Source organism: Acanthopagrus latus, chromosome 24 (genome assembly GCF_904848185.1).
Source record: "Acanthopagrus latus isolate v.2019 chromosome 24, fAcaLat1.1, whole genome shotgun sequence".
Taxonomy (NCBI): Eukaryota; Metazoa; Chordata; class Actinopteri; order Spariformes; family Sparidae; genus Acanthopagrus; species Acanthopagrus latus.
Window position 1 is genome coordinate 10,308,899 of NC_051062.1, and position 12,064 is coordinate 10,320,962.

At 43.4% G+C, this 12,064-nt stretch overlaps 1 protein-coding gene, 1 long non-coding RNA gene and 1 other non-coding gene across 5 annotated transcripts in view; 1 reads left to right on the top strand and 2 right to left on the bottom strand.

Moving 5' to 3' along the window:
- The window catches only part of LOC119015553 (FERM, ARHGEF and pleckstrin domain-containing protein 1-like), a 77,927-nt gene that overhangs the window by 43,310 nt on the left and 22,553 nt on the right, over window positions 1–12,064 (bottom strand). Inside the window, exons 3-4 of the mRNA XM_037091636.1 lie at window positions 11,318–11,657; window positions 4,608–4,827 (exon numbers count right to left, since the gene is read on the bottom strand). Of these exons, the coding sequence (XP_036947531.1) occupies window positions 4,608–4,781 (174 nt within the window). The 5' untranslated portion in view covers window positions 4,782–4,827; window positions 11,318–11,657. The remainder of the gene's footprint in view (window positions 1–4,607; window positions 4,828–11,317; window positions 11,658–12,064) is intronic.
- LOC119015558 lies at window positions 1,603–4,599 on the top strand. 3 transcript variants are annotated; one of them, XR_005073388.1, is made up of 5 exons: window positions 1,603–1,742; window positions 2,666–2,792; window positions 2,983–3,049; window positions 3,439–4,328; window positions 4,420–4,599. It is a non-coding gene; the product is annotated as an uncharacterized LOC119015558 (long non-coding RNA). The 3 variants fall into 3 exon arrangements; XR_005073390.1 differs by having other exon boundaries at window positions 3,620–4,328; XR_005073389.1 differs by having other exon boundaries at window positions 1,622–2,435.
- Window positions 11,987–12,060, bottom strand: trnai-aau. The gene has a single exon. It is a non-coding gene; the product is annotated as a tRNA-Ile (tRNA).

Below are 12,064 nucleotides of genomic sequence, written 5' to 3' on the forward strand. Positions count from 1 at the left end.
AGAGAATAAGATGTGTGCAGCTAAACGTATAAAGGCTAAAAATAAAAGGATAGGTATGAAGAAATGACAGGATCAAAACACTACGTAGAAGGAAACATGTAATTTTAAAGGGAATGACTTTGTTTTGCTCTTCCTTACTGGCCTCAGTTCATTTTGTCACATTCCAGCCAATGGTTTGACACTATTTCACTGACCTACAGGTCGCGCTAAAACATCAAGAAATGCATCAACGAAGAAGGCCTAAATAATGTTCCAGAGAAACTGCAGTTTTTAGAGATTGTTAATGAAACAGGAACAAATAGAGCATTCACTGGGGACTATTTCAGCTGCCACACATCTGGTGCTCTTGTGAATACTGACAGCAGCGGGACAGATCACACTGCAATATCCATGTTCAGCATAATGAAGGCACGTGTCAACCCAGTGCAACAGTGTGGCTCATTAATGTGTTTCTAATAGCTCCCGCTCACAAGACAGACACGGTGTAAAGAAGGGATTGCACCGCTAAATCAGAATTTTCTATTCAATTATGCCACTCCACATGGGATTAGGAATTATGTTCAATTAAAGGAGCATTTGAATGCTGCACACGTTAGCCCCTACTTCCATTTAGAAACAGGTGGAAGCAGCTCACAGTGAAGTGCAGTCACTTGTTCCTTATTCGCTGAGTTTTATTAATCTCCACCACACAAACCAAAATGGCTTCCTTTGGAAAATTCCCCCCACAATCCCTGCTGTTGTGACCTCATGATAAACCGGGAGGAATCTGGGGCAGGAAGACTTAACTGTGAGGGCGAATCATGCAGCAAAGTTTCTCTCCGACCTGCAAGTGGACGCGGATTAGAGCTTTCTTCCACAATGTTTGAATTTGATAGAAAAGGCACAACTAAGCTTTATGAATGGTTCCACTGATACTGAATTACATGAGAACAGGAGAAACCGACTCAAGGCAAATGTGTAACATTATTCACCATGCATGCAAATACACACACACACACACACACACACACCACATCCTCCCTGTCTTCAATTATTTACCAGGTGGGAGTGAACGACAATGTTCTGCACTCACACACTCCTCTATCACGCTGTTTCCATTCCACATTAATAATAAAGCCTCCAAGTGGCTGTGTGTGTGTGTCTGTTGGTGTGTAGTCATAGTGGTCTCTAATGCAGTGTGTGCAAATGTTTTATTGATGTAATATATACTCAAACAATGTCAATGTTCTCATGTTCAGCTCAGAGGAACAAGAGAATGACAATAAGTGATCAAAAAAATGTTAATTAGCAACAAGCAAATTCTCAACTGCAGAAGCTGAGCAGCATATTTTTTATGTCACTGCATGAAATGAAAAAAAGCTGCATTAGATTGAAATGCTCCTCTAATGGATTCCACGTTACCCCCCCTCATGGGAATCTGGCTAATCGAATCCGTTCATGGCGCTTGAGCCGAGGCTGCATTCCCGACTGGAAGGCAGTGGATACAGCTGATTTCATAACACCAGAAGTATCATAGCACAGAACTCTGAGGATGAAAGCAGTTGGTTTCAATCATGTGGATCAAAGATATGTCACTGTGGAACGCTATGGACATCATTTATTCATTAACGAATTAGTAAAACTGAAGTTCTGAGGCAAAGCTTTGTTCTTAGTGGAAAACAAATTGAAAAATGAGCCTGTTCTTCCTGATGGACAGTCGAAGCCTGCTGCTGGCATCATGATCCCACAGTAAACTTGAAGAGGTGCATTATGCAAGGACTATTACCAGAGCAACCACATACTCCTGCTGACTATAGCTGTTGTTTGCTAGTTTGCTCAGTTAGCCATGTAGCTAGCGGGTCAGACTGGGAGCTCACAGACCTTTATTTACACCATGAGCACTGAGCTTTGAAACAGGATGGGGCAAGCTGGTTAGCATGCTGCATAAGATATCTCCACAACACCGCACATAGATATAATACACAAAACTGCTTTTTCCTCAGAATCTGTCCATAATTTTTGAAGGATTTCAACTAAAATTCTAACATATTGCACCCTTAACTGGACAACAGAAGCTCAACTTGTGTGTAAACAGCCACATGCACTTAGAAACACATGGCTCAGCTTGACCAATTCTCCATTTAACACTGCAAAGAGCTAATGCTGATGCATGGAGGTACTGCCCACTCTTATCTTGGCCTGCATGTGCTTCATATTTAATGCATTCTTTAGGTGAAACTATGAAACATGCGCCATTTGCATCTGCATTTCTTTCCACTTTGCATGGGCGAACCACATCTTATTTTATGTTTAACAAGGACTGATGACAGAGGGCAGCTCAGAAAATGAAAACAACAAACTTCTTCTGAAAATGAATCATACAACAGAGGATCAAGAAAGAATATTTGCATATAAGGGCTATGGTATAAAAGGGCCATGGTGTAAAAAAATCGAAGGTGTGTAAGCACTTTGCTGGAAAAAAATGTATAAAAATTGACCACTAGAAGCTCCAGTCAACATTACGACATTGCCACAGTATGCCAGTGCTGGTACAATGAGTGTAAGGGGGGGTCTGTTGATAATAATAAAGATGTTTTGGATCTTTAAAATTACAGCCCCCCCGGGCTGAGCTTTTAAGATAACAGGCTCAGTTAATGAGCAAGCCTTCCACTTTACTTCCCTGCAGTGAGAAATTTCCCAAACGAGTGTCAACGTTACTGTAAGCTGCAGGCTTATCTGTCGATTCACACATTAGACTACACCTACTGCACAAATACACTGGAAGGCATTGTGGCAGGAAGAAGACAGATTAGGTGAGTCGAGCTCGGAAGACAATGCTTCCCTTATTTCACTTCCAGCACTGAAAACATTACAAGTCATTCAGTGGGTCACTTTCCATGCTTTTCTTCTCACTTCTCTCTCTTTATTGATTTCGTTCTATCCCTTTCACACTGCTTAAAAAGCCACTAACAGCTACTAACATCTTGCTTTTGTTTACAATAGGACAGTGCACAATCTGCTTTTGTGTCCAGGTATTGAGCAACGGGACTGAAAGCTTCAAAGCATTCAGGTTAGTTTGATAAAGACTTTGATAAAGAAAACCAAAGTAAAAGATACAAAAAAGTGACACAGCCACTGTGCTCGATGCGCCCTCTAAAAACAGAAAGGTCACTTGCTTAGTTTTAGTGATTTTACATGCTGCCTTTGAAAAAAAATTCATAAACTGTTGGTGTAATGTATAATAATGTGATGTATCGTTAAGAGGATTGTCTTGCAACGTACCTCTACTCGTGACTAACTCTAAGGTTCCCACCCCCGAGTTTTGTCGTAGAATGTTCAAATTTAGATCCTCAAATTATGTTCTTTCTGCCGTCTGAACCTTCATCCTTCCTTCCACCTCCACTTCATTATTATTCTCAGTGGAGTTTTTGGCTGGTTGACATTTCTCTCTTGTGACAGAAACCAACCGATTTCAACCTGGACGACAGTGTGTGAGACTGTGCATGCGTGTGTGTGCTGTTTTCTATGGTCCTGCTGCCATTGTCAGCTGTTGCGTTCTGCCTGTGGTCAGAGCAGTGACGTCTACAGATGTTCCACAGAGATAGGACATTTAATTTGGGTGTGTGTGTGTGAACGACAGGATAGAAAAAGATATGCAGACTGCTGCTGCTGCTGCTGCTGCTGCTGCTGCTGCTTTGTGGAGAACCACAAGCTCGCTGCTCTTGCATCAATTTGAGGAGACGTCAATTTAGGAGTTTGAAAAATGCAGATGACATCCCTCACACAAGACACCAGATCCCAGTCCTCTGTTGAATTGTGCCTCATGCACACGTCCTCAGGCACTGACACACTAACGACCACATACATTCTTGGCATTCTCACAAGAGCCAATTACGGCTCCCCAGACTGGCAGCTCTGGATGCTCGGCAAGCCGGCCGAGAGTCCGAGACAGTGACTCGCTGGATTCTTTCTTAATTATCATCACAAAAACTCCCCAGATCCTGAGCGCATAATGCAGCGGCTGGGTTTTCTAAAGCCGTGCAAATTGGCGAGGAGGGCACGCAACCAAATGCTCTGTCGGACATTAATTCAGAAATTCGAAACCACTCCCACCCGAGGACGACACAATAAAAGCCTGTGCAGCCATTTCTCTAAACAACATTAGGAAGCCAGGGAGCTGCTGCACACAAACACACCTCAGACTGGGATACAGTGAGAGGAAGAAAAAAAAATCAGGCTGACTCTGCACTGTGTGTTTGTCTGGAGGTGTGGCGTGTTTGGACGGGAAACTGGCTTTGATCCCACTTCCTGTGTATCTCCAGGAAGTGAGATAGGAGATAAAACTCAAGGTAAATAGTCAACTAGTAATGGATAACATAAAGACTGAGAGGAAAGTATTTGAATGACCCCACAGACAAACAAAATCTGGTGTTTTTACAGGTGAGCACCTGTGGCCATTGCTGTTGCCGTGTGTCCCCAACTGCTGGCTCGACTCAGTGACCTTTCAGTGAATTATTCTGCCTCTAAGGGTCAGAAAGAAGGAGAAGAAGCAGACTGGAAAACAGCCAAACCTTTACACCCACCTCACAATGTCATCCCTCTAACACACACACATTAGTATTACTCACCGATATCTGGAAGACTTCCTGTGTGTCATCGAGCATCTGCACCCTTATGGAGACTTGTCTCCCTGGAGCCTGGGCGGGAGGACGCAGGCCTGGCTCCAGCGTGGACACCCCGAAGCTCTCTGGGGCGCCCAGCCTCTGTCCGGCTGCAGACGGCCTGTCGGCTGGTTCCACCATGGTGACGGGTGTTACAGTGAGGGGCTCTCGGGCTTGCACTTCAGGACTGGAGAAGGATGGAAAAGAACAGCTTTAGATTCCTAAAATTCGGGGTTGCAGTTTTTGTCTCTTTATGTGATTCAGTTCAGTCTGTGATTTTTGGTATTTTTGGCGCCTTAAACACATAGTAGACAGTTTAAAGACAGAAGGGTCAGGCATTTCCTCCAACAGAGCTTTTACATATACCCTAAATAGCATGGTTACATCATCATCCTGTGTGTTGGTAAATTCATATAAACACTATTTCCTTGTATGGTATCCCTGAATTATTTTTACAGGATGGTCCAAAGCCTTTTCTGGGTGTGGTACATGAAATATACATGCATATTTTAATGAAAAACTGTTGCTTTCTGGAATAAATGAGGAGGAAAATACAACATTTGTCTCGTATTTAAAAAGTAAGTAAGCATTCTGTTGCTTGGGGGGGAAACTTTCTACTTAATTAGCTCAAAAAATGTGTGAAAAACTCACCACACTCATACAGTTGCCTTGCCTTGCCTTGCACGGCATAAAAACCACCAGACATGTAGTCAGTGAGTTTTTCAGTGGTGACTTTATATCCCTCCAGGTGATGAAACCTTTTGTATAAACCACAGGCTAGAACAGCCTCGTTCAGTGTGACAGCTAAACAAATTAGACAATTCACAGAGAGGCAGACAGACGTGTCTCACACCTTCCCAGACACGCGCTTCTTCCAGCTGCAGCACATGCAGGTGGGATTTGCAGGCGTTTCCTGCAGACCAAACACACACTGCTTCACTTGGGACGGGTTCAGACTTGAATCAAAGCCTCACAAGTAGGGCAGATGAGATAGGCTCTGACAGCACACAAAAGACGCTCGCCCCCTCACACACACACAGAAACTTTTCAGCGCCCCCACCTTCACCCCGCACTTGATAAACCTCAACCTCAGACAATAAATTAGGCTCTCAGACGGTTGGTGATATCACGGCTGAGGAATGCTTTGAGACAGTGAGGGGGGCAAAGCAGGGATGAACTGAACCCCCGACATTCAAATAAAACAGTTTTAATTGTGTGTGAATGCATGGACACAGCACAGGAGAAGGAAATACGGAAATCTCTCATTTGTTGTCATCTTTTCGTTCATATCGATGCACATATCTTCATCACGACAGTTTTATTTATATTTATGCATACTATCATTAACATTATCTAATTGTTCTTTTAAAAGAACAGCTTGACTTTGTCCTGGCACTTTTTTGCAGGTTAGTGTTAGCCAAGTTTAAAAACACTCAAAGTTCAGTATTCATCTTGTTACAAACCTGCTCCGAGTGAACCCTCTTCCCAAGTAAAATCAATTAAGGACCTCTGAAAGTAGAAAACAGCTGTCATTTACATTTACATTTTCCAGTTCTTCTTTTAAAAGGAGAGCTTGAGCCTGACAGCTCTTTTCAGGCTAGGGTTAGGCAAGTTCAAATAATTTTCACCAAAAATACAGATTAAAGTGCTTCAGGGATTCACCTATAAACTACAAAAACACAGAAAATCAGATTGTTTCAGAGTTTGGTTTTTCCTAAACAACCTCAAAAAAGGATCTCTGAAAAAGATTCTCTTAACCACAATTATTTCCAGGACAATATATGGTCCTACAAAAGTAGTTATCCTGAGAGGAGTGCCCAGAGTCATTACATCCTTGCCTAAATCATTAAATCAATAGGCCATTAGGGACCTACTGGACATTGTGATTAACAGGTCGTTAGATCTTTCTTTGTAGTCACAGACTAAAGACGTCCTCTCCTAAGCAGCATACATCCCCATTTAAGAAAACACCCACCCTGCACTCTGGCCTGCTACATTATAAACAGGCTGTTCTAAATATTTAGGGACAAATGGGTGGTGCAGAGCCGGGGGAAGACTGACATCAATCTCTCCATGATGGCAAGGATCCACCCTGCAAGACGATCACCGTGTCCAATGCAGGGTCCATACTTCAGGACCAAATTGAGTATGTCATCAGACGGACGGGGTTGTCCGATTCAATAGTCTCCTCCAAAATGTACCTCAGAACTACAGCTTTCTTTTGCCAAATTCTGGTGAGTAAGACTGGTGTATAATTTGTGGTCTTTTGTATACAGATCCCAAAATCCAATCAGTGCCGGTCACTTTTCTCTGTGAGGCTGAGGCAAGAAGCAGGATGACACGATGCTGAAGCCTCTGCGTACTCTGCAGGTCCTTCATTCAAACTAGAGCTGAAACAATCTGATGAAGGAATCTGCGACTGTGTCAGTGGAACTAAAACCAGATATTTTTGACTGATCATTGGACAGTTTGTGGCCTGAAACCAAGTATTTTTAACAAGATCTCGGGACATTTTCCAGCTGTGTTTGTGGCAACAAACAAAATATTTTAGATGACATGTCGGGACAGTTTGCAGCCAATAACTGGGCAGTTTTAACGAGATGTCCAGACATTTCTGATGCCACTTTAGTTGAAACAAAACCAGATGTTTGTGATGAGATGTTGGGACAATTTGCAGCCAAAACCAAGGCGTCGATTGTTTGCAGACCACGAGTTGGCATGGATAGGGTTGGTTGGTCAGACAAAGAAAAAGGACCCTGCATGACATCACTTTGGGTTTTAGGAAAATCTTGATGCGCAGTATTTTCTGGCATTTTAAAGGCCTTACGACTCATCCAGAAAATCAGCAGTTTGAAGACCCACTGCAGAGCCCTCAGTGCTCTGAAGGGCAGATAGAGAAGGAGAAGAGCCCCTGGATCTGGCACACAGCCAGTTAATGCCTCCAAGCTCCAGTGGAGCCGCTCTGTAGCTGACCTCTAACCTCAGTGTGAAAGTACACTTCTTCTTCCTGCATCAGTTACCACAAAAACATACTGCATCCTCCTTGAGGAAACTAAGAAAAACCATATGCAATGATGTGTATTTGCAAATGAACTCCACCTTTGTTCTTTCACACCTAATCTAACCTAACCGTTCAGTGTAAGTCTTGCTAATCCCTCCGTCTGCACACACACACAAACACAAACAAGCGCCCCTCTTCGCCTCAGTGACAAAAGCTGAAACTGGAAACTGGAGCCGGGCCAAAGAGGTGACCTGACGATAAAAAGGACCTGACATTCAAGTTACTCATTACACCTGTGGGAACGTTTTGGTTGTTCTTGTGTGCTACTTCCCCAGCTGCACTGAAAATAAAGGCCCTGCTCGGATGTTTATCAGGAGGCTCAGTGTCGGTTTATGTGTCTGACAAGGACTCGGACTGACAGTGAAAATCACCCTTCTTTCAGGAAAGATGTGCTTGAATTATCAGCTTTCAAGACTTTACACTTCGCTCAGCTGGGGATCATCCTTCAAAGGGAAACAAGTGTCAACTCAGAGCCGCTTTTAAAGCTCTACCTAATCATTCACTAACAAGCAGGTGCCAATTACTGCGACAAACATCAGTAGGTCATATTCTACAAACGGCAGGGTTGCTTTGTTGCATCGCAGGTCCCTCTACACAGACTCATCAACAGGTTGCATATATGGCTTTTAAAAAAGAAGAGTTCACATTAAAAAAAGAAAATGCAGAGGCGCTAACCATGAGTAGCAGCCCCACAGTGCACATAAATATATAGCATGCCAAGCTTGCTAAGTATGTTAAAGTCTTGAATCTCTGATAGAAACACTGCTACAAACTTAGCTTGGCACTGTAGCAGATATCCACTGTGTCCATCACATGATCCTTTTTCAGTTTCATCTTGTGACCTCACATCCTCTTTTATAGCACAGTTTCTGTTTTTGGCCCGCCGTCTCGTTATTTATCTCAATATGCTCTGTTCACACCGCGCTCAGATGGTTTAGTGTCTCTATCTTCGTGTTACTTTGATGATCCGCATATCCAAGTGTTGATTGTGAAACCTGTTTTATAGCTGGCAACTACTGCCTGTTATGCAACCGCCATGTGAATACTGTCACCCAGATAATGTAATGCTTCATTTACACTTCAACATATGCCCCGTCTTCGTTTATTTAAAAACAATTACATCCCAACAAATGGATTAAAAATATCAGTGACCTGTTAATTCCTGCAAAACATAAAGCCTTCTTTGTAGATGCGCACACACACGCACACACACACACATACACTCACATCCGATTTCCCAGAGCCAGGCTTCCCTCTCACAAACTCTTGGGAAACTTTCAGCTAACACCAGTTCAAAGGCAGCTTGAGAGAGGCCTCGGTCCCTCCGAGTTAAAGCCCCTCTGCTGGAAGCTCCCACAGTGGCTTCCTTTGTGCCTGTGTGACCAGCTCGCTCTGTATTCCTCTCTTGCTCAACTAACTCCATGTATAATCCCCCCTCGGCCCTTTTACTGAGGAGATGATGAAACCTCTGCTTCCAAATTTCCACTCTACAGTTTGGGGAATTGGTCCAAAATCGGGGGTGACACTAAATTCAACTGTATAAATCAATGCAGTCGACTTTAAGGAGTTTGTTTATGTGGAAAAAGTCATTAAAAGGATGGCTGTGTTGTGTTTTGGTGCCACTGCAGCTTGAGGGATGAGCTTTCTGCACAAAAGGACTCCCTCACTATAGTTGCTGTTTCAATATCCACTCACCTGCATGCTGATGGAATTGAATAGATTTGTAATGGAGACAGGATGCTTTATGTAGACTAATAAACAGTACTGTCCAGAATGACATCAGTGCACTGAAATAATAAACCTGACTTAGGATTTACTGATTATTAACTATTCCAAGCATCTTTTTCTGCATTATAATCTTTTAAAAGATAAGAACCCAACTGATACATCGGTCAAGCTCTATACCACACATTCTTTAACCATTCCAAGACCTGGAGCCTACATTACCAACAACTGCAACTTAACCACTGAGTGACATCACTGCTGAATTTGAATTCAAGACAAAAAGAGTGCAGCACATCACCGCTGGCTAGTTATATCAGTTAGACGTGCAGTTAGCAATCTGGACCAGGAGCTGCAAGCACCACAGAAGTGTCACGGTTTGTTGTTTACACTACTAACAAAGAAGCTTTTAATAGTTGGGGACCAGGGCTAGTGGATTAGCATGCTAAACATGCTTTGGAACACAATACAAAGACATCGCAACATAGAAACTTTCTCCTTAAGGTTGATAATTTTAATATTAGCCACGTTGAAATCAAAGGGGAAACTGCAGGAATATGAGATCATTTGGAAAAACAGAGTGCAGATTTCCACCAGAAAATGACAAGTTAAACTGTGCGATAAATATTCATAAAAGCAAGATCAACTTACTCAGCTATTCCCAGACCATCTGAGCATATTGCATTCACTGAAGACCACTCTGGGGTATGACCAAAATACCTAAGTAAGTTGCCATGCATTAAAAATATTTACCACTTACAGTATGTTGTCCTGAGGTCAAGGATGAATCTAGGGAAAAGAAAAGCTAAGGACCATAACTGGAGTATATCCATCACCAGACTGCATTACCTGTTGCCATTTTTTTACAACCTGGAAACCACAATGAATAAACAAATTGCTATCTCAGATGAAAGATGACACCCGCGTGCAGGTGAGGGTGAGATCAAGGCTGCAAAACAGATACCAGGTTTTTATCAAGGTGACACTCTCCACCCGCAGAGCCATTAAGCTGCTCTACTGCCCTCAGGAGACTCTCTATTGTGAGGAGGACCATTTCTCCTGGTGTTGACGCCGTGATATTGATTACAGCAGGGCACCCGAGCATTAGCAAAATGAGGTGACAAAGCTGGCCGTGGGAGGGGTGCACAAAGAGAAGATGCCCCTAGAGATCAATGAAAGGAAAGGGGATTTGCTCATCAGCTTGTGCAAAGACACGCTCTATGCTATACAAGGCGCACACATCAAGAGTACAGTTGGCAGAGTGGGAGCTCCAGGATGTAGGTTAGCAGAGTAATCCTTTAGGCCAGGGTAAAGATGTCAGTGGGCTAAGGCAACCTGATCACACTCAAGAGACAGGGTTAGAGAGAGAGAGAGAGAGAGAGAGAGAGAGAGAGAGAGAGAGAGAGAGAGAGAGAGTGTGTGTGTGTGTGTGTGTGTGTGTGTGTGTGTGTGTGTGTGTGCTGACAATGACAAGCCTATTGTGGGGTTTTGTGAATGGAAAAAAAAAATCCACAATGGAGCTGTTAAAAAAAAAAAAACATCACTTAAAGTATAAAAAAAAATCCACAAATGATTAAGTTTCTAAAGAGGCTGCTGTGGATCAGATGTTATGTGAGAGGGCTCTTCGTGTCTATGTTTAATCTTACAGTAACAGAAGCTCTGCTGGACCTCCTAAAGCTCAGCCGATTAAGGAAAACGAACAGGCTGGCTTGCAATGGAAGCGAGCTTATACTTAAGATATCGGGCCCATCAAACATCACGCACACAAGAAGCCCAAAGCCTTAAACCGGAAACGCTTTTTGCAACAAATCTAGCACCATATAAACACAAGTGTGCACTGCTACACTGCTACGTGTAACCTCGCTCATAATCCCGGATAGCATGCTTTCCTTACCCCCGTCTTTCTTCAGGATCCACAGATTGTCCGTCAGTAGGAGCTGACACACGGTGTAAATCCCACACGGCGCTGTTGTAAGTTTATTTCGGATAATAAAGTCCTCTTCCTCGCCGCCGGACCGCTCCCTCTCAGGTGGGACGTGGTTTCTGTGCGGTAGCCATTGAGACCAAACGTGGGAAACCGTGCCGTTCAAGCTTTCTACTGGAACAATAAAGAGCTCCGCTCGCACACACCGCCTCCAGCAGCACGGGCAGCCCGGCACCACGGTGTCAGGCTGAGGGGGAGAAAGTGCAGCCAGGGCGGGGCAACAGCGACATCGCCCGGTGGTCCAGGGTAACTGCAGTGTGGAGAAAATGGGTTTATCACAACTTCCATTTAAATACATTTGACAAGAGAATATTCATCATTCAAATTCATAATACAATACACAGGCACAGTGGCAATGATTTTCTCCAATGAGTGTTTTGACTTTAAGAATGTTTATAGGCAACCTCCTTTAATTTTGTTGACACAGCGGGGGCTCAGTCATCGAGTTTATATGCCTTTCTGATTACAAAATTCAGTTTGTCTTACAGCCTGTACTCAGTAAATATAATAATTCTTCCATATTATGTTTGGCATTGTCCTAAATTAGGGTGAATGTCAGGACAGTCGGGAAAACGTATTTGGCCCGTACGGGGATCGAACCCGCGACCTTGGCGTTATTAGCACCACGCTCTAACCAACTGAGCTAACCGGCCATGT